Source organism: Apteryx mantelli, chromosome 2 (assembly GCF_036417845.1).
Source record: "Apteryx mantelli isolate bAptMan1 chromosome 2, bAptMan1.hap1, whole genome shotgun sequence".
NCBI lineage: Eukaryota > Metazoa > Chordata > Aves > Apterygiformes > Apterygidae > Apteryx > Apteryx mantelli.
In genome coordinates, this window is record NC_089979.1 from 162757848 (window position 1) to 162780778 (window position 22931).

A 22931-nucleotide genomic window follows, 5' to 3' on the forward strand; every position below is an offset into this window, starting at 1 on the left:
ATGCTGAGTGCCTTTTGCAAGGTGATGCAGCGCAAGCCCTGCTAGGGACTCCCTAATCACTTGTTACATTGATTTCACAGGCAAGGGGAACCATCAGAGCCCATATTGTTACTCACCAGGAAATGGATATGGATAAACCAGGGGGCATTTCAGAAATAAAACAGTGGACTTGAACCTTGGGGTTATCTGATGGAAGGAAGAAGACATTAATACAGAACATCATTTTTTCTTCTCTCTCCTGCCAGGATCTCAGCTCGTTTGCCATGCCGTTCTTGGATGGTGATGTGGAGAGCACAGACAAAAATGCTTCTCGCAAGGTAGGATATTTTCAAAGCTTCATCCTCACTGTAGTGGCTGAGTCCCTGGGTGACGAACACAATTTATTATTACAAAGGCCTGGAGTTTTAATCTTACCTGCTTTACCCATAACCTCTTGGGAGAGGTACACCAGGGCAAAGGTAGTGACTTGTGCAGAAGACCTTACCGTGGCTGTGCTTATGCAGTGTGTCCTTTAAAGGATGGTAACGTGTGTGGTGGTATTGCTTTAAATGCTGCAGATGTTATGTGTAACACTGTTGTAATTCAATGAAGTGATATTGCATAAACGTATTCTTAGGAATATAGTAAGCTACCAAAATTTGTGGCGTTGCTACAGTAACGCAGCGCAGAAATAGGTGTCCGTGTCCGCCGGCTGGTTTTCCTTGAATTGCTTCCTCATGGCTGCTCTCTGACTGGACAGGGTTTGTTTAACTGTTCACTGTCCTTGATCTATCCATCGTTGGCTCTGGCAAAGTGGTCTGTGTTCATTTGCTGAAGACAAAGCAGTAAACAAGGTGGGAAGGTGTCCCTCCGCGATGTGGGATTAACTCAAGGTTATCCTGCTGGAGGCATTGCGATGCTTTGTTTTTCCGACAGCCTGCTATTAAATTAAACCAATACATTCACAGAGTTTCCTTGCTTTAAAATAATCAGGCAAACCTATTCAATGGATAACATTAGAAATTATTAGACAGCGCCTACACATTTTCAGAGCAACAAGAATTGTAGGTGGGATCTTTCATGTTCAAGTCCTGGCCTTATAGTTTTCACAGAGCCTTGAAATACAAGTTGGTCTGCTAAATGTAAAGCCTCCCCCCAACCAAGCTACAGGCTTGGTGAAGGGAGTGACTACTCAGAAAGCTGATCTGTAGCTACACAGCAAACCAGTTTGACTTGTGACAAGGGTATGGAGCTCTGTTAAGATTAAACCTGCTACAGGCCATTTGTCACAGTGTCAGCAGTTGTAGTTCAAGGCAGATGAAGCAATAAATATCTCCTTAGTGAAGCTAATCTGCATCTAGAACAGTAATAATTTAGCTCTCTTGACAGCACAAGTTTCTATTCCTTTGCACCTCCCAGCAAAGGACAATTGTTTAAAAAACTTCTGCAATCCATCAGTAGTTGAATATGTTTTTAACATTGGCCTTGTTCTTTTCTGCATTGGACCTTTTAAGACTGTGACGTAGGAGTCCGTGATGGACACAAAGGAGATCATGTAGATGCCAGGGAAGCTAAAAGAGAGAGTTACCAAAAGACACTTGTCTGATGGGTTTGAATAAAGTCAACAATATGACATTTTTGGAAAGAGTTGTCATGCTGGAAGAAGACAGGTGTTTCTAGCTAAAAATTGATTTCTCCATTTATCACCTCCTTTTCCCAAAGAATGGTGAGAAAGCTACATGAGTCTCAGTCCTGAAAAAATACACCAAAACTATTCTTGCTCATGTGCACTGCTGTGTGATGTCTCTTAAAAGTTCCCCTTTAGCATTTATGATGCCCCTGCTTTTTCTCTTAGTGGTCCTGTGATTCTCTTTTGATGAGTGGTTGTCTTGGAGAAAACTAGAAGAGCATTTCAATAGCCACCTCTTTTTGCAATTTCAGTACATGCTATTTTTCTCCCTAAACTTGGGTCAAGTTCTCCCAACAGAAGTGGGATTTGCTTTGGAATAGCCACAGAGGGGCTTGACATCTGAAATTGCTTTTTTTAACTTTTTTAATTGAGCATGTGAGATCCAGAGTTTTTTCTAACATTGTACTTAGATCCCTGTTCAACACGTACAACAAACCAAGAAACCAGTTGACTAAGCCCAACTTCTGATAAGATCATCCAGTAAAATCCATTGCCGTGCATCTCATCCTAAGTATCACTTTTCTCCTCAATGGGAGGAATGGGATCTTTGCTGTTAGTGAATGATGACTCGCATCAGACTGCAGTATTTTATGTAATTCTAAGTAAAACTTTGCCCATCCCTGCTGAGGCTACAGAAAAAGGTGCCTGAGTTACTGTTCACTTTCTAGTTAAATGATTTTCCTTTATTCAAGTTTGAAATCACGGTCTAATGTGTAACTTCTGTGTACTAAATAAGTCAGTATTTCATTAGTAGCATGGTTTTTCTGTTCACCCCTCATATTGGAGAGTAGCAATTAATCAGGGATGTCTCTCTTCTTGCACTTAACTTCTCTATTGCCTGGGCTATAGATCAAGTTAGAGGAGAGCAGTTCACAACCTGTCTTTCTGATCTGCTGTTAATTTAATTTGGCTGGTCTTTGTGACGGGCTTTTAGAAAGTGTGTTAACACTTTTCTCAAAGATTGTCATCGCTCAGCCACGGAAGTGTCTCTCATCATTATCCTATGACAATAAACCTCATTACACAACTAGGGAACTGAAGTGCAGAAAATTATTTGCTCAGGTTCGGATAGGATTTTTTTTGCCAGTGATGGTAATGTGGCACACATTTCCTGAGGCTGAGTGCCTTAATCACTTATCTCTAACGCAGTTATTATTATGAGCAGTAAGAAAGGTATTCTTCCTTCCTTTATGACCTGATGACAGGAAGGGAATAGGGAGCTTCAGTTTTCTGCTTTCTCTCTTCAAAGCGGAGAGTATAATATGCTACTCTGAAGACTCTTCTGTAGAAGGTTTTGGAATGATGTGCTGCATATAGGCAGCTCTTGTAGCTCTTGTTCCTGTGGTAGGTACTCTGCCTTCCTGTATCCTGACCGTGTACATTAATACTTGTGCTGGTGGCTTCCTCCAAAACAACTGATATTGTTGATTGGCCGGTGCTCCTAGCTAGGACTGTCCTGAAATGACTTTAATCCTTCTTAGAAGGACCTTAGAGGATAACTAAATGCAGCAGTATAGACAGGGATAACCGGGAGCTGAGAAGCAATTAAATATACTAGAAGTCCTCAGTCTGGGAAAAAGACAGTGGAAGAGGGGTCTTGCAGAGGCCTGAGAAATCATGAATGATAAGGAAGAAGAAAACAGAAAGCAAGTCTGGTATGGTGTGACAGGAGAGTGCTCAGTGATGAGTGCCCCCCTCTGTGCCAAAAACAGCATTATCGGTTTTAGAGGTATTAACGCCTTGAATGCTTATAGATGCTTCATCTCAAATGTAGATTACATGATGAGATGTGGAAATTATAGGAAACCGATAGTCATTGCTTTTAGTTGAAAGCCAGGGATTGTGAATGATTTAGAGAAGAAAATGACATGAAAAGAAAACTGTCCACAGGGTGACAACTTGCAAAATATATATGGAGGAGGGGGTAGGAAGAAGAAAAGAAATTTGAAGAACAATATTGATCCATTGCTTTATGGAAATAATAGAATTGTTGTAAAATATAAAAGAAAGTTTAGAAAAGAAGTGTTCATTAAAGTTCTTTTTTCTACATGGGGAAAAAGCAGGTGAGATGTTTATCTTGGATGACAATGGTGACTCTGTCCTACTAATGATTTAAGCATATTCAAAACAGAAGGTGCTAAAGCTAGACATTTTAAAATTAGATGCAAATAACTCACTTAAAACAGTTTTGAAATAACTGGCAGGGCTTTCTCTGACAGACTGATGCTGATTATGAACGCATCTTGGAGCTGAAATGAAGTTCCAAAAGACTGTAAAAAAACTACTGCTGTGTTAATATTAAAAATGCTTGCAGTTAGGATAATTTACAGGTTTGTCAGTCTAATATTAGTCCTGGGTAAAACAATGAAATATCTAATGTTTCATAATTAATGATGCTGTTACAAGAGACTCATTTTCATTGGAAGTAATGACAAATGGTGCTTATTGAACAAATTCAGGTTTTTAAATGAAATTATAAATTTGGATGAAAAATGTAATAGAATTGGTGTCACATGCATATAAAATCAGTACTGCAGGATGCTTTGATTTAAGAAACTAGAATGATACTAAATAAACATGGAGTCTATTAAGTGGATAAAAACTGAGCTGATAAAGTAAATTGGGACTGTGGAGATCAGTGGAAATTATGTTTCTAGGCAGAGAAAACGTTCTGTTCCTGTACTATATAATACTTTATCCGTGATTTGAAAGAAATATAGACTCATCACTGATAACATTTATAGTTTGTACAAAAAATGAGAGTGAAGACGGTAGGAAATAATGAGCAGGAAACTCTCCAGTGCAGAATGACCTGAATCACTTAAAACTCATTTTGCAAGCAAGCAGAGCCCATTTCAGTTGGGCCAGATTGGGATGAGTTACACCTAGGAATAAATGATATAAACTTTACTTCTGGGAAGTCTTTCAAGGCTTTGATTAGGTTTTGAGAGTAATGGTAGATAATTAGTTCTACATGGATTCTGGATATGATACTTTGGCTAAAGAATTAGTTTGTTTTTTTGGATGTACAAACGAAGGAATAGGGCAAAAAGTACACTGTGTAACCAGTGCCTTTGGCACTGCCTTGCATTTCTGCCGTCCATAAAGAAGGAAAATGTTGATGAACCAGGATCAAAAAAGAACTGAGGAATGACTCCCATATTGAAGGATTGGTTCTGGTCCCAGCATTGTTTCTCTGCTTTGTCCAGTGACTCATAAATGGAAACTGCACAAGCAACCCTTGGAACAGGGAGGAGAACCAAAAATTCTCCAGTTTTTAGGTCCCCTGTCACTGGATAACCAAATAAACCTCCCTTTGGTTTATTTTTCCCAACCTTTTAATTTTCCACTTCTTTTAGTGAACTGGCTTCAGCAGGAAGGATGGGGAGTGTATCCTGGACGGTGCCAGAGCCACAATATGAGGCACCGGCAGCGTGGGCTGTGGATGCAGTGAGCCTCGGTGGGAGGGCATGAGCGATGACCGCTGCCATGCTGTGTGGGTGGCTCCTTCCCATCTGCTGCTTTGAAATAAATGCAGAGGTAGAGGTTAGGAAGTGGAGCCGGGAGCCTCCTGCTCTCACCGAGACCCAGCAGCGCCATAAGCTTACTTGCGCTTTGCCTTTCCTCCAGCCTGCTCCTGCCTGCGAGCAGTCCTGCCTGCTGGCACCCAACCCAGATCATCCATACAGCAGTGTGGGGCTCTCTCATAGCCTCCCACATCAGCCAGTCTCATCCCATTGTATTTTAATTTTGGAAAGTGTCATTATATTTTAATTTTGGGAAGTGACATCTCTGATCCCGTAAGATACTCTATCATCTCAATTGTTATGGCTCATGCAGAACTGAGGATGCTAATGGTGGCAAATGTAACCACACGGTGCCTGGGAGAGTACGTCCTTCATTAGCTTTCAGCCTAATCAAGGCAGCTCTTATGATTCTATGAGCTCTTTTATTCCCCCAGAATGAGAGAATCATCCAATTAAGTTTATCAAAGAGCTTTTTTATTGAGATTCAGTGGAAGGGCAGGAAATAAGTGCAGACTTCTATCTGCTGTATCGTCTCTAATTGTGTTTACTGTCTCTGTCAAGGATGGTGGGAGGTGATTCTTTTTCTGTTATTCTCCTTTCTTTTTTTTTTTTAATAATAAAGGTCAAATAACTCACTGTTATGAAAACAAAACAAACTTCAAGTGCTCCGTAAATGTCCTAACTATTCAAAATTAGAGAAAAAAGGAGGAGAGCTCAGGAGTATTGAATAACTTCAACTTAAATTTAGAAGCATTTTGAAAGGCTATTTAGTCCCTGTTCAAGACATTTTTTTCAAACTGTTCTGAAGGTGAATTTAAATTCACAAGAAGCTGAATCAGAGTCAGAGATTTTTCAGGAATACGGAGCACTGCGAATCCCACGGCACCCAGGAAGGTGGTTCTGGCAGGAGTCAGCTGAGAGTGGAGCCGTAGGTACATCCAGGGAGAGACAAATTAGTGGCAGCTGAGGGGGGAGGATCCAAGGAAGTGCTTTAGCTCGGTGGTTCCCAAAGTGGGCGACAGGGGCATCCTCCTGGGAAGGCGGTGTGCCTGTGGAAGGACATGGTGCTGGAGCAGTCTGCAGGGGAGCAGGGGGCCGGGAGGAGGTGCTGAGGCAGAGGCAAGGCCAGTGCCTGGGTTTCCCCTGCTCCGGTACCGTCTCTGCCTGGTCTTGGCCTGAGTCTTCTCAGCACCGCTCAGTTCTGCCCGTGTTTCTATCCAGGCTTTTTTTCTTGCTACTATGCCCAGCCTTTTTAGGCAAGACGCTTCCCTTCCCCGCAGTTACGTGGTTCTTAAATTCTAGGTTGGGAGCAGCAATGGATTCACAGGGAGGACTTTAGTCGGTAAAACAGAGAGGAGGGATCAGATCCGTAACACAGCGCAGGAAAGCAAATTACGATGTTGGGGAGACTTCTGTGAGTGAGTGAGAAGAGGCCGGACTGAGATGGATGTTGTGTAGATGACAAGAGACTAGTTTGTGGCAAAGTATGAATAGTTTGGTCTCTTAGCACATTGCATTTGGGATTATCATATGGTAGTGATTAAATGTAGTACACTTCAATCTTTTTTGTAAAATAAGCTGAAGAGTTATGAGGTAGGTAAGAAAACACTTAAAGGGAAGGATGGCCTGCTGATATTGGTGGGTGGAGGGACAGCACTAACGCAGTTTCCCCAAGCTTATTCCTAGGACTGGTTGTTGCCAGTACAGCTGAGACAAAACACAGAAGCACGCTAATGAAATTTGTTGATGAAGCAGACAGAAGTTTTTTTCTGTCTTTCCTGGGACATACCTACAGCTTCTCTCTGGGCTGACCTAGAGAAGGACCTTCTCCAGGAAGATCTGGATGACCTTAAGAATGGTTGAATCTTAATAGCAGAAGATACCTGGTTGTTCACTCAGGCTATGTCTATAGTAGTAGTAAATAAAACAGGTCAGGGACCATTCTTTTGGCCCTGGAGTGAAGGGCTTTGGCACAGCTCCTGTCATACAGCTAAAATCATGCACCCGCTGGAGCAGGGTGGCCACATGCAACCTGGGGCTGTCGTTGGCTTGTGCTATCTCTGTGCCCAGGCAGTATGTGGGCAGTGCTCACAGCACAAGCTAAATCCACCTTAGGTGGTGGGCTAGCAGGGCTGGACAACCGCAGGGCGATTTGAGGCTGCATCCAGCTGTGTTTCATTCCCTAGTAGTGCGTAGTCTGGGGCTGATAATGGTTTATGCCAGGGTTTTGTCATCTAGGAGTTTATCTGTTGAAAATGATGGGGAGAAAAGAAGATGGGGCTTTGCTGGCCCATTGCAGGATGGCTTGTGCCACTAATGTGTATAGTTGTGAGAAAGGAAGAGGGGATGAGGAAGAAAGAAATATTCCTGCATCCAGGTGAAATGACAAAGGGGAGCTTCGAGGATGCCATTTCCTGAGTTGAAACCTTCCAGAGATGCCTGGTGCAGGGCACGTGCCAAGCTATCATTTTACGGATCATTCCAAAATTGAAAGTACGTGTGCAAGATGTCAAGCAGCGTAAGACACCCCTCGTTCTGTTGTATTTTCAGCAGTGGCCAGTTCTGCGTGTTTTGTAGGAGCTTGCGTAAGATCATTCAGGTCATACAACAGAGCTAAGTTCTCCCCGATCCCCAACCGATGAGTCTTTTGTGCTTCGAAGCACGACAGTTGGTAGCGTCTTACAGCATTTTAGGATGTACTTACTCAGCACTATGTGAGGTAACTGAATTAGCCTTGAACAAGCCAAGTCAGTCACTAGAAACAATATATCTGATCTGAGCTTGGTTAGTTAACCATACTGAGAAGCAAATTGCGTAGACTGAGTGTAGGGTTGCACTGGCATCCTCATACTCTTCCATTACCTATCTGCTAAGTTAGGGCTATTTCAGGCACTATTCTCTATAGACATACGCTTAGAGCTGAGATTTCCGCCTTTCCAGCATGAGCAGTTTTAAGGTTTAGGGAATCCACGCTTAGGCATAGAGCTCAAAGTTCCTCTATATGCTCTCCATAAAGCCAACACTAGAGATGTTTTGTGTGTGTGTGTGTGTTTTTATAAGGTGAGCTGTCATAGTACTTAGGGTAATTTTTCAATTTGTTTGATTAGACCTCATTTGTGCATTGATGTGTATTGTACTTTTATTGTTTGTCTGGATTACTTATCTCCAAAAGCCTAATTCTCCGGTCGGGATCAAAAGAGCCATACCACCATGTGTATTTATTAGGTGTGTTTCATATGTCTGCTCATTCTCACTGTGCTGGTTTTCCTGCACCAACACAAGATGATGTGAAAGGGTCATTAGTGTGGGAAACTAGATTGCGATACTTTTTTGGCCTCTACAACACAGCTGGGAAAATAGTTGCATTTCAAAAGCACATATGGGAGTTTTGTGCCCACCTGCCAGCAATAAATTCAGGAAATGAATCCAAAAAATGTGAAGAGCAGCTGATGATCCATCCAGCTCTATAACCTTCTTCCAGCATCACTGCTGGAGTCATTATGTCGCGTCTGCGTGAGATTGTGCAGTTTATACCTCAGCAGAGATTCTTCTGCATTCCCAGCTGAGGCATGAAAATTCATATTGCCTTTTACATTCATATTCATATTTATATATATTTATATTCATATTGCCTTCCTATTGGCTTTTATGTATGCTGTGATAGCTTAACTGTTGTTGCTGTTGATTTTACTTCTAGAGGCGCCTAATCAACTTTTAAAACTTGTAGTCCATTAGCCTCAAATAATATTCTATGAAGGAAATACTGTTGTAATTCCCAAAGTAAAATCACAGGTATTTATCATCTTTGATGGTGTAGCTTGTGTATAATTAACATACAGAATAGCTGGGGAAGAGCTCGTTGTAGTAATTCCCTTTAATTTAGTAGCAGGCACACGTGTTATTTAGCAGTGTGCCCCCTGGTGCTCAGACAATTAGCTAATCCTTCTGCCAGCATGAGGAGAAGAAAGTAGCTGCTTACGATTGCAATAAATAAAAACATCCTGCTGCTCCCATACAGATTTTGCGCACAATTTGCTTTTACGTCTGACTCGTACTTACAGGGGATGCTGCAATTATTTGACAAACGTTCTTTGACATTTTACGTTTCTGGAATTGCTTTAGCGCATTTCCATAGTTTTTTAATAAGTGTCTCTCATGAGTATTTTGCTATAACTAAATGAGCACGCACGGAAAGATGCATGAAATATTAAAGATGGCACCAAAATACCTTCCTTCTCTTAGCTTTACAAATCTCATGGTTTGTCACTTTAGAAAAAATTATAATGAAATTATCCTCCTCAAAACAGTTCTAAATTACAGTGGCAGTGACAGATTTGTATTATAGTTAATAATGAACTTGAAAATGCACTTCTCATCCCCAACTTTCAGGCAGCAGATCTGGCAATAGCCCTATTTAAATCGCAGTGCGAAAGGAGGTGCTCTTGTGCTGCTTGGTTGTTTCCTGGACTGTGGAGTTGCGAGGAAAACAATAGGTTCAGATGCTTTAGAGATGATGTTTTAGTAAAGTTAATGAGCGTTTATGAAGAAGTTGCTACTTTGAGACTATTTGCCTGCGATAAATGTGCAATTTGTTTATCAGTTCATTTATAATGCGGTAATTATTGCAGGGCTCAGTTGCAGGATTGTGCCCTATTATTCTTGATGAATGCTCGCCAGGAGACGGTCTGTGCGCCGGAGGACTTATCGTGGGAATAAAGGAGCTACTGGCCTCATGGCAGAATACATGTGTAATTTTAAATGAGTTTTCAAGATTGCCCAGAGAATCTGTGACAGAGCTGGGAGATGAGCTTCTGCTTCCTGAGGCTTAAGCATGCAACACTGCTGCTCTTTCGTCTCCGACGGATGCTGTCAAGTATCCGCTGCTGCGTGTTTCACCCAGGGCCTCAGTTAGAATTGGTGATCCCTCCCAGATATTTCCCCTTGAGGGTGACGGCTCCTCTGCTGCCAGTGTAAAAGAACAGATATTGCTGAGGTTGTTTTCTCACGCGGTCAGAAATAAGCGTGCGAGTATGAAAAGTGGTTCTGCATTTTGCCGTGCAGCTCTATGCTGGGCAATGGAGCACGGCGCAGAGCTCATCAGCTCACTGGGGCCGTACCGCTCGGACGCCGGGATGCTACAGCCGTGTCCGTGTGGCTCCGTTCCCCTGCCAGTGACCCCCTAGGTCAAACACCTTCTCTGGCGAGGGACCATGCTCTCTGCAGGCCCTTCCGCAGCTCCCCCACAGCAGGTCGCACTCGACTCTGTGGTTGATGTGTCCCATCGCACGTGGAGAGAGCAGCTGGTCCACAGTGCACGTGCAGGGGAAGGAGAGGACTGTGAGAAGTGTGATCCCGTGGTATGAAGGGAGCCGCTACTTGGCCATCGTGCTGCTCCTGTGTATTTCTGCAAATATGGTTTGGAGCTGGGGCTAAGCATACAAGGCAAGATTGGAAAGGGGAGTTAATTGCTTAGCTGTTTTTAACCCAGTAGAGTTTACATCCAGAAGCCCTTTACTGACCTGAAAGAGGGCATGTGCACCCAAGAGGTCTTCTGTTCTTTCATCTATTCTTTCATCTAAGTCGTTCTAATAAAAGTCATTATTTCTCCCTGCGAACCTTGTCTTGCATATGTCCTTTGACTCCCATGGCAACAACACTCTTATCTAACTGGAATAACACATATCATGTGTACCTGGCATTTTCTCAGATATGTGCGGTTCTCTACTCCATAACTCCTTGTTTGTTTTGCGTGGCTGGGAATAAAGGAGCAGGCATGCAGAGGGCTGGAGACTCAGCACATCTCATGCAGAACGCAGCACTTTGTGCCTGTGGGCACGCAAAACGTAGCCTTTGCTTACGTGTTCACTGCAGGCCTGAAACCTGCTGCTCCCTTTTTCCACGAGCAAGCCTTGTGTTCATGAGAAATGAGCCCAGATGAATAAGAAGGATCAGGCCCACAGAACTATTTTGTGCATCCTTGAGGAAATAAACTCTGCGTACAGCCCATGCACAAGTAAATCCCACGGCGGTTTGAATAGGCCTCTGTAAATCATATGTGGGGAGAATTTCATCTTTGCTCCTTTTTTCCTTTGCTTTTTGGGATTTTGCCCCCTCCCGCTCGCCGAGCCTACGCAGTGCAGTGCTGTGTTGTGTACAGATCTTCCGGCTAGCCGGAAAGCCAGCGCCAGCCCAAAAGAGATATAGCAGGTAGGAAAGTCGTACCCAAGCTGGAGGCTGGGCTGAGGAGCTGGAGCATCGCCACTCTGAAATGGCTGCTCTATTTTGGGGCCGGAGTTAAAATCCCCACGTGGCTCTGTCCGGCGTTGTATAGACCTGTCAGGCGGCTTGGGGACTTGTGCCGTCTGTGCTGTGGCACGCTGCGCAATGGAGATTTAAGTACTGTAGATGAGTACTTAAATTCACTAGGAAGACATCAGGGTGCTGCATTCATTTAAGGGGGATAATTCATTGCCCCAATGGGTTGCCAGGCACCTCTCGAGTTTCCAGGGAAGGAAGAGGGGGAAAGATGTGTGGCAAATAAAACCAGTAAAGAAAATCCTGTTTAATACCAAATATATGTAGATAGGTTGAATGGGCATCTTTAACAGCAGTGGGCAGCACGGAGCCCAAGAGTGGGCACAGGCACATGGTATCTACATGTCAGTGCAGGCAGCTACTGGGGAAAGTGAGATCTGGCTAACCCGCAGCCCAGATAAACGAGAGTTGACTGTGTTGAGGCAAGTTCTGAAAACCTAATGGCACAAGTTGAACTGAATTAATGGTGTTTTTTTTCTTTTTCTTCCTTTTTCTCTCCTCCTCAGGTGGAAGAAAGCTACTCTACAGGCAGCCCTTCAAAAGGCCTTTTCTCAAAAGGGCTCCAGAACCGACCTTCCAGCCCTGTTTCTGCCCCTGTGAGGTCTAAGCATAGCCCTGGCTCACCCAAAACAGTCTTCCCCTTCCCCTACCAGGAGTCTCCCCCACGTTCCCCACGCCGAATGAGCTTCAGTGGGATCTTCAGGTCCTCCTCCAAAGAGTCCTCCCCCAATTCTAACCCGTCTACCTCTCCTGGGGGCATCAAGTTTTTCTGCAGATCAAGAAAAAGTAAGAAATTGCTCATGTTATTTCAGGAAGATACACAGTACCTCTGGGCTTGGCCCATTCTTTACCTGCGGTAGTGAAGTAAGTGCAGATGAGGCATGTGCTAATTGTTCATTATCGCTTTCACTGACCGCGTGTTTTCAGTTTCCGACATGCTGGCTGTCAACTAGGGGATGACTTCTGCAGGGTGGCATTTGCCCATGCGCAGACAGCTATACAGGGCTGAAGAGGGAAATCATGCTTCAAAGCTTTGGTTAAAAATCCTGCTGTCCTCTTAGTGGCAGTTTCACGATTTCACAGCAGTTGCTTCCTTTATTTTGGGCACAGATTTTGCCTCTTCGGTAGCCTGTGGGCTAACACACTATTTCTGGGGCTCTGAAGTGAGTAAGGTCAAGAAACTGCTATGATTTTTAAACTTCCTCACTGAATAAATGTTCATAGTGCAGGTCTACAAACAGGTGTGTCGGCTCTGCTTAGGCAATAGTGGACATAGGAAGGAGAATGAGTTACAGGGGAAAAAAGAGGAATAATATGATACTGCTGAAGATGCTGGATTGTCAGACTACAATGTTTTCCTTTATGTGAACAGAAGAAATAACTCAATGGTAAATTTTGCCAAACGTTCTGTGACAATGTAGGTACAGCATTAATGATACATATATCTAAGTGCTGCATAAGTAAAGTATCAGCTAATTTGGCTGATATTTTACTGCAATGTACTGATAGTTTTCTGTGACTTATTATGAAGAGGAACATTCTTGTTTTTCTTCATCAGATTATCCCTTTAAAATGTTGGGTTTAATCAGAATGAACAATTTCATGGTGACTTTTGTGCACATATATACAGAAAAACACTTATGCAAACCCATAGAGGATTTTTATTTATGTTTATCAGGAGTTCTGGCACAACTTAATTGAAACAGCATCTTTACCTGTCCTTGCATCTCTTTGAAACACCTTCAGGAGACTGAAAGTAGGAGGAGAGTCAGTGTTTCTGAAAGGAGACTCCAAGCAGACAACAAGCATCATTTCTATTCAAGGGCATTTGTTCTTCCCTACGTTTTTATTATGCTCCTCTCTTTTTCAAGCCTCACAGCAATTAAAGTCCATTTAAGCTCTTTTTGGTAGTCCAGACAGACTTAAATGTTGCATAGGCAATATGCTGCCGATTCAGTACGCAGAGAAGAACTTGCAGCTATATGGATATTGGCTATATATATTGCATCACTAAGTCATCTTGTGACATTTTAACTAAGTTATCCAAGTAAATAGTGCTGTGGTGCAGGACTGGAAGCTTAAGTCCGATCCTGGCTAGGTGGCCTGTACATCAGAATATTAAATAAAAGAATCTTCCAGGAGTCAGCAAAATCCTTTGATAAGGTCATATCACTGTAGCAGGAACAGGTTTGGAACAGGGCCATGCTATTTTTGAGCTAGCAGAAGATATCCATGACCCTGCTACTCAAGAGATGGTTGCAGGAATTATGCTGGGCTTAGGTGTTTGTGTTGTTCTGTTTTTAATGCATGAGGAAGTGTCTCTTGGAAGTGGCATGATGCTGACAGCTTGCACATTGGTAACTCTTTCCGTTCTGCAGCCTTCTGCAAAACAGAGCACTCCTTACCAAGTGCTTTTCCATCATTTAGCTCTCTTTCAGAGATTTATGCAGAGACATAGATTTTATTCTGAATATGCTAAACGAGGGCTCATGAATTACACTCTTAGGGTTTACTGTATTTAATTGAATTGAATTTTATTTTATTTAACAGTGCCTCTTCAGGACTCCAGGAACTTTATGACAGTTAACATTTCTGTTGTATTATGTAGCTTTTTGTAGGCAAAACTTTTGAATTCTACTACTTTGTAAAAAGAAGAATCCTATGTTTTATGAATCACTAAATTAACAGATTAAATTCCATTCAAAACCAAGTCTTTGTGGTTTTAGCAGCATTTCCTGAGTGCTAGGACTTCTCAGAGACTCCTCAGACCAGATATCTGAGACCTTTGCTTGGATGCTGAGCTGAAGAATTCTGAAAAGAACTAAACCAGCACACGGCTACGCATTTCTAAATCTATTTAAATGCTCCTTGCTCAAAATTGTCACAGCCTAAGTGATTAAAATCCCATTTTCTAAAGCAGCTCGCAAGACTTGTGTTAAAAGTCAATGAGACTTGGGTTCCTTGAGTACTTCTGAAACTGAGAGTGCAGCAGAACCACATGGCCCTTGCCACGCTTGTGTGCTTTCCTAGCTGGTCAACTGCTATCACGGGGTTAATACTATTAAAATGAAAGTTGTATGCTAGGCTGCATTAGGCAGAGCGTTGCCAGCAGGTCGAGGGAGATGATCCTTGCCCTTTGCTCAGCACTGGTGAGCTGGGTCTAGTGCTGGGCTCCCCAGTACAAGAGAGACATGGACTTACTGGAGCAAGTCCAGCGAAGGGCCACAAAGATGCTTGGTGGCTGGGGCACGTGGTGTAGGAGGAGAGGCTGGGGGAGCTGGGTTTGTCCAGCCTGGAGAAGACCTTTTTTGCTGTCTCCAGTTACCTACTGGGGGGTTATGGAGAAGGCAGAGCCAGGGTCTTCTCAGCAGCGCGCAACAAAAGCACAGGAGGCAGCAGTCATAGGTTGCAGCAAGGGAAACTGCAGCTAGACGTGAGGAGAAATGTTCTCAGTGTGGGTGGTGCGGCAGCGCAGCAGGGCCCGGAGGGGTGGGAAACTGCTGCCCTTGCAGATTTTCAAAACTTTACTGGACAAGGCCCTGAGCAACCCAATCTGAAGTTGAAGTTAGCCCTGCTTTGAGCAGGGAGGGGTTGGACCAGGCCCTCCAGAGGTCCCTTCCAGCCTCAGCTGTTCTCTGATTCTGTGAAATGCTGCGCTGGAGTTTTCCCTTCTGCTATATAGTAAATTTTCACTTCAACCAGACAATCTGCAATTGGAAAAAGAACCAAATAAAAGTTCCCAGTTTTGCTTTTTGCTTCACCTGACATGAATCCACGCTACAATTATTTCCCTATCGTCTTGGTGCAGTATGTGGGGGAAGTATATGCTGTTTTCATTTTAAATAACATACCCAGTCTTTCCTCCACTTCCTCCTCCTACGCATTGTTCAAAACTCAGACTAACCTGTTACTCCGTGTATTCCTTGTTTTTCTTGGAAGCAACTTCTTCCTAGCTTGTTTTCATTTTAAAGGCTATGTGTGGCATTTGAAGTGCTCTCTTTCCCATGCAGTTTCTCCTTTCCCAGCTAAGTTATTTTGCCTTTTGAATATATGCAGTTTAGGAAGGGCATTAATGGTTAGGGTATGATGACGTTAAACCAGAAATTGATCTGAAGACACAAGGCTTAAAGCATTTTCCACTATAAGGCTGCAAATTAATAACACTTGCTCATCTTTAGTATTGTAAGGTTTGTTTTGGCATTTGCCAAAGGCTCCTCTCTGTTTCATTTCCCTCTCGGTTACCCAGTGCAGCATCGAGTCATAACCCCGTGCCTCTGATCGGAAAAAAGATTTGCCTTGAAAGGAAAAATATCTTCCTCCAAAATTTACTTAGCTGCTAGCCATTTCAGGGCTGTTGCAAGTACAGCTTTGAAATGGTAAACTGGTCGCTAGGGCTTCACACGGAGTATTGCGCCTCTGGAAAGGCACCGAAAGCTGTGTCCTCTGCTGGGTCCCTTCGGGATGAGGTGCGTGCAGCGGCCAGCTGAGCCCCTTCGGTGGGTGTGTAGCAGGCTCCTGCAGACACAGTGTGTTTAAATTTAATTCTCAGCTTTCTGATTTTTTTGTCCGCAAGTTTCTTTTGAGTTAAAACAGTGCTATTAGGCCAATAATTGAAAAATGAACATGGATTTGGGATGAACTTAATAAGCTTAGCTTTGTGGTTATACAGATGACTTGTTTAATGCTGCTCCCCGCACTACAAAACTCTCTCCAAATATGTTTCGTTCCCACTTCCAACAGGGAGATGAAACTCTCCTGATCTGTGAAGCACAGACCTACCCAGCACTGCCCACCGCCCGCCTTGCATCTGCCAAATCCAAGCATCTCCTGCCAGCACCCTGCAGGGATTTGGGTATATGAGACGTGACGCTTAGTACCTCCTTCCACTTATCCGTGAAGGTGTGGGCAAGTGAAAAGCCAAGGAATACTGAGCAATTGCATTTTAATTATTGGTAGAAGATTGGGTAAGAAAAAAAATGAGTAGATTGGTGTTTTCTAATTTTAGAATAGTACTTGTGACACGTAGCTGGCAGGATACTATTATAGAGCAGATATTAACTTCCCTGAGGTTGCATTTCAGGGGCTGTAATAACACAGGAAGAGGGAATAGATGTAAGTTAAAGTTTGAGGTGCTGTGGAAAGTGAGTTTAAAATTATCATTGTGGAGCTGCTTTCCAGTTTGTCTTTGACTTGCTCAGTTCGCAGATGAACACTGCATTAACGGCTCTCACGGCCAACGGCTTGGGATCTGAGCGCTACTACTTTATTGAGTTTTGACTGTGCAAACTGCACTAACTCTGGGTGCGCAGCTTGAAAGAGAATGCATTTCTTCTGTGTGTGAGTTCACATGAGTAGATATAATGCTAACAAAAAATAAAAATTAGCACGAATCTACTGTCAGTGAAGCCAACTAAGGTGATCCGAAATAAACGCAGGAATAAGATCTGCTCAATTCAGATTACTTTTTTCCATAGTCTTGTCTGAAATCTTACTTCTGAGACAGTACGTATACAAGTAACTGAGGGGAACATTATTTTACTGGGTGGAAATTAGGAAGCTATCCCTGTGGATACACTAAAATCAAGTACCATTAATATTTTATTGAAAGTACATGGTTATACGATATTTAAGTCATAAAAATGTAGCTTTGTACTTGGAGGTAGCTGAATGCCCTTTTTGAAGGACAACAGGGAATCTTCTAATCCTGCTTCCCAATTAAAGTTATAGCAATAGTCATGACACTTTGCTGGTGCTGTCTCTTCTAACAGCAAGGGAAATCAATTAAAAGGTTTCCATTGACCTAAAGCTTTGAACTGGGCTATTGTGGATGGGATCAAAACCTAAATTAGCTAAGAATTAGAGGTTGCTTGTAGAACTTTAAATCTAAAATTACCCACCAGCTTTCACACACCTTAAAGCTAGTAGTCATATTTGAATAACAGTGAACTTGCACTGTATATGAGGAAGGAGATGTTTCAACGTGAAATTTTAATTTTCTCCTTTCTCTTAGGAAATAATTTTCCCCCTTCTGAAATTCAATGCTATTAATCATGGTGCCTTAAAAAACAATCCATAAGGAGGACTCCTGCTGCTACACTAGCAAAGAAACAAATAGTATTTGTTCAGAAGGATGCATGAGTTAATAAGGAGAGGCTGTCATGTATCTTACTCGTTCTAATAACTTATTTTTTGGTAGAGCAGGTCATGGTTAGAAGATGTGCCGTATAAGAAAAGGTTATGACTGTACTAGTTTTCACCCATAGATGGAGCAAGCAGCTCTCATTTCCAATAGCCCAGGGAAGAAATGTGGAAAAACCCACAGGGCTTCACGGGGCCACATTAAGCTCTGCTGCCTCGAAGGCCTCCTAACCGTGGCAGATCTGTACTAAAGTTTTTCTTCAGGCTTTAGACTGCAGCTGATTTCCCCCCCAGATTTTACTCCCTATCCACAGCGTTTGGGTAAGATTTTGCAGCGGAGCGGTTCAGCCTGAGACAGGCTGACGGTGCTCTGGACAGACAGTGTCCAGGCATGGTCATTGCAGGTAGCGTTGGGCTCTGGCTGTGTGACCCATTCTGGAGTCTGCGTTTGCATTTCCCTTTACTAATAAATCGAGACAGTCGTCCCACAGTCTCTGACCCTCACGGCTTTCGGCTCAACGGTAGAGAGAAGTCAATGATAATTTGCATCAGGACATCAGAGAGCTGTGGACATTTTCATCTTCAGTTTTCCCTCTTGCGTTCACAATTCCCCCGCTTGCTGACGCAGCAGGCCGAGAGGCTGGGAGAGGGAACGGCTGCGTGGCAGCCGGACCTGTGCCCGTGCCGACCCGCGGGACCTGCCGCGCGAGACGAGGGCAGCAGGCCATGGAAGGACGGGCAGTGCCCAGTGACCCTTCGGACCAGGTTTGCCGTAGTGTGTGCCCTTCCACCTTCACCTCCAGCTCAGCGCATCTCATGCGTATACAGGATATCTGTAAAACCTCGGAAAGGAGCAGGGCTATTTCTGGCTTTCCTTGTTTTCCAATCCCATTGTGCAAAAACATCTAGCACGCTTTTTCAATCTCGCTTTGCCCCCAGAGGCAGAAAGGGGGAGTAATGCTATTCTTTGCAGTCTTAGCTACAGCAGAAGAATGACTTTTTGCAGACAGCACGTGTCAACAGCTGCAGCTGACCTGGTGCTGCACACAGCTTTGCATGGACAAAGACAAGCCGCGCTCAGCACCCTTTCCGCTGTGCCAGTTACTGACATCTGCTGTCAGCAGCAGATGGGTTTTCTAGTTAAAATCTGCCCATTGTGATTTGTCTTACTTTATTTGGAGAGAGCTTTCGGTGCGTTTCCCATTTCATCTTAGTTTTCACATGGCCAGTATTATTCCTAATGTGCACAGGTGCACATATACTCAGTATATATATATATTCAATATAGTTCTATATTTGTTACCACTCTTTCTAGGAAATAAGGAATTTTTAAACTCTCTTCAAATTACTAATGATTTAGGTGCAATGGTGCAAATAAAGGGAGATTTTTCACCCTTTCATCTGTAGGATATGTGGACAGACCTGGGAACCAGCTTCATCCCCATCTTCTGTTTCTTTCCTAGGATTTAAACTATGGAACGTGCTGGAAACCATCCAACTTGCTTTTGGTAACTGGGTTGTTATTCCTTGTGATGTATAAACAAGAAGACGGTGACCTTAGATTTACATTTGCTCTTTTCGAGACTGCTGCTGGCATGCAGGGGGAATAGAAACTACAGTTGGAGCATCTCTAAAGGTTGATGAACCCCAGTGGCCTGTCAGTGCGGGTGGCCTTTGGTTGCATGGAGCAGAGGGGTCTGCAGGGCAGTGCTCACATGCAGGCAACTTTGTTTTCCCACAGGTAGTCATCTAAGCAACAGTAAAGCTACAGTTTTGAAGTCTCAGACTATCGAATCACAGTAAATCATTTTTTGTTCTTGTTTTTTCTTTAATTATCTGTAGTTTAAAAATGCATTAAAACATGTAGGAGCAGATTTTCAAACATGTTTAGGTGCCTAATTTCTACTGAGATGAAGTACCTTGTTTTGTCTGAATCTTAGTGAATGTAAGTCACAACCACATTGAAACGGCATTGTGCATCAAATCTTTTTTGATGTGTAGCTAGATTCTGCAGTTTTATCCATCTCTTAAGGTATCAGATCTGAACTTAGAATATCTAGATATCATAGGTTCTCAGGGTTTTGTTTCATAAATAAAGTCCATGGAAAATGCCTGAAAAATGGGCTGAATAAACATGATAAATGTTGGATCAATCTATCTGTTTTCTGATCTGGGAAAATATGGAGTGCAAGAACGCATTCACAGGACAGAAAAATGCACAATTTGGGGTAATAAGTGCTTAATTAAATTCTAGACTCAGCCTGGCAGCCCTTAGTTCTTATGTAGCCCTCAAGCTACATATGCTTGTTTATTTTATTTTCCTGTTGGTCTCCAAAGCCAACTGAAGATAACAGAGACCTCTTTTGGGCTGCCAAGCTGTGAACCGTGGATGGATGGGGAAGGACTCAGGACCCATCAGGGCTCCTTAGCGGGTTGAGCAGAACTCTGGGCACCTCCAAGTACGGCAGGAGAGCCTTGCAGCCACTTCTGCCGGGAGCCCTCCCATGCGCCTGGTTGTGGTCATGTCTGGCAGTGACTGAGTAATCCAGGAAAACGAAACAGCACTTCTGTTTGTGCAGTACCTTCAAAGTCTCCCGTACTAGCCCAGCAGGCATGAGAAGGGCCTTTGACATTTGGTATTGAATAGGAATGATTAGTGATTTTTGTAATGTGCCCTTGGCGAAGGTGGTGGCAGCAACTTTAATACAGAAAAAAGCACGACTTCTCAGGCTAAGTGCTGTGGACATCCAGTCCAACTTTTCTTACAGTAAATGTCAATTATACTTGTTCTGTGGACTTTCAGAGACGATGTTTCTACTATTTCTAGTAACTCATTTGTATGAGAAGTAGGCATGGGCAGCCCAGTCAGTCTGAGCTAGTGTGAACCATCACATGAGCTCTCCTCATCTGCTTCAATGCAAAATCACTTCCAGTAGTCACTATGAGAGGCATGAAGTGGGCAAGGAGTGCTTGTAGCATGTGTTTCCATTCAGTCAGTGGTTGGAGCACCTTCCAGCAACTTAGTAGTAATCATCCAGCTATGGAGTTGTTGACCCATGTGGTGCACACAGCAAATTTGAAGGCAGATTGGATGTTCCTGGGACAAGGGGACGTGCAAAAGCACAGCACACCGCTTGCAGTGTAAAGCTCAGCACGGTGCCAGGTTAAGGGTTTTGTCTTTCCCCATCACCATTAGTAAGTCAAATGATTATCAGAGTGGATGAGGAGATCTAATGTGAAGCCTTGTTGTACTTGCAGTTTTACAGAGGTGAAAGGGCTGTGGAAATTATGTAATACCAAAAGTATGTCAACGTCATTGGATCTTATCTAACTAATTCCTTTACTTCTGGATCTGTGTAATGAAACTAAGTCCTTCCATGCTGCTCTTTATCTGACTAAAGTAAGCTCACAAGTTTGCTTTTGTCCAAAGCAGAGGAGAACAAAGATGCCACTTTTTAAAATTAATTGGTTTAGGATTTTCTAGCCCAGTGAGTTAACTAATTTGGATTTTATTGTGCTTAAAATAATCAATACATCAGCTGGAGATCATGTTCTTAGTTTAAAATAAAAACGGGACAGGCAAGGTCTTCTACTGATGGCAGAAAATGAGGCTTGCGTCTATTTTTTGGATGTTGTTTTATGAACGATTCACAACCATTGAACTCTTTAAAGAAATTTGTTTGAATAACATATCCTAAAAAGGACAATATGTATGTTGGAAGCCAGTTATTGCAGGTGTTTTGGTAATCAAGCAAAACTTTTGAGAAGTTTCTCTGACAAAGTGTGGGACATTAAGTGGAGGACAGCACTATGCAAAGGACCCAATTCAGGTTTGTGAAAGTGTCTTATTAGTCGGAGGAACACATATGCACATTGGCTTGAGGTTCATGCACCCCAAAGTTTGTTCTATGTTTGGATCTCCAGGATGGGGTTTGTAAAACTCTCAGGAGCACTGTCTCTAGTTTGCAAGCTGGCATATGAGATGATTTGTTTTGCACAGTAACAGTGTGTGGATGCTGTACAGATTAAGGTGCAAAGGATGGGGCAACGAGATGACGACTCACAATAAGTATAGCATAAAGCTGCGATAAACAGAAATGTTTTAGTGAACGTAATTTTAAAGGCAATGTTTTGAATGGTGTCCTTGCTGAAGTGAAGTCAACCCCGCACACTAAAGGTAGTTGTCTTTAATTGGTATTCTCTGCAGGTTGCTTTTCCTTTGGCCCACTTTCAGGAGGATGGGGTGGGGATGTCAGCTAGCTAAACAGCTAGACTAGCACACCTACAGAGCATTGCTGGAAAGTCGGGTTGCAGAGGTCCGTGTGCCTGGGAGCTCTAGCATGGATCAAGAGACTAATGGCCCTCCCTTCTCACCTGGGTTGGCTGACTCTAGCGTAGTGGCGTTAAGTGTTTTATGAAATTTAAACAGGGTCTTTGCTATTCTAGCTTCAAAAACAGTGTCTTGAGGGTGGGGGTCTTTTTTTTTAATAGAAATTATTAACCTTGGCTTTCTGCTATGTCATTTTCTATCACAATTCACCCAATGTTTTAGGACTCTTTTCTATCTCATCTTTAAGCAGTTCTTATCTTAGATCATTGAAAAATGTTAATCTATACATGTATCTGATATGTGAAACAAGTACTCAGCGTCTTGGGGATCAACCATCAAAATAACCAACTTCCCTGGCGAAATTACTTTGAAGTTTGTCACAGAGTTCCTGTAAGCACACATTATCGGTAGGCAATCACGATGGATTGTGAGGGATTTCTCTGCAGTCTGCTCCTTGCAGCATCTCCTGCTGCGTAGGGCTCTCCGAGACGGAAACGCGAGTGCCGCTTGAACACCCAGCGGACGTAGCAGATCTGCCCGACGGCACTACCGCACTGCGTGGCTCCTGCCTGGGCATCCTCCTGGGAACGCGTGCGCGACCGTGAAACGGAGGTGCCCTCCTGTGGGCATCGCGCTGAGCATCTGTGCTGTAGAGAGAGGTGGGGCTGCCTTGCGTGCCCTTAGTTGCTTTCGACTTATATTCTGAGCAGGATACTAATGACTGATTATTAATTACCCTTGCTTTTCCTTTGCTTTTACACACACTCGAAGAGAAGGGACTAAAAGCAACCCTACCTCCAATGTACACGACAGCAATAATTTCTAGATCTGTGCAGGAAACCAAGTTCTCCTCTCATAGTCCCAGGAAGGTTTGTCATAGCCCTCGATATCAACATAGGCATTTAATTACATCGACAGATGCGCCTGTCCCGACGCAATTCGTTTCTGCTGG

General features: G+C 43.3%; 1 protein-coding gene across 3 annotated transcripts in view; it reads left to right on the forward strand.

Moving 5' to 3' along the window:
- PRKAG2 (protein kinase AMP-activated non-catalytic subunit gamma 2) overlaps window positions 1-22931 on the forward strand; it is a 232793-nt gene that overhangs the window by 69303 nt on the left and 140559 nt on the right. For all 3 annotated transcript variants that reach the window (XR_001293590.2, XR_010883539.1, XM_013949658.2), the window contains exons 2-3: window positions 246-317; window positions 12018-12297. Coding sequence is in view for 1 of the 3 variants with exons in the window: in XM_013949658.2 (XP_013805112.1) it covers window positions 246-317; window positions 12018-12297 (352 nt within the window). In the remaining 2 variants the exon portion in view is untranslated. The remainder of the gene's footprint in view (window positions 1-245; window positions 318-12017; window positions 12298-22931) is intronic.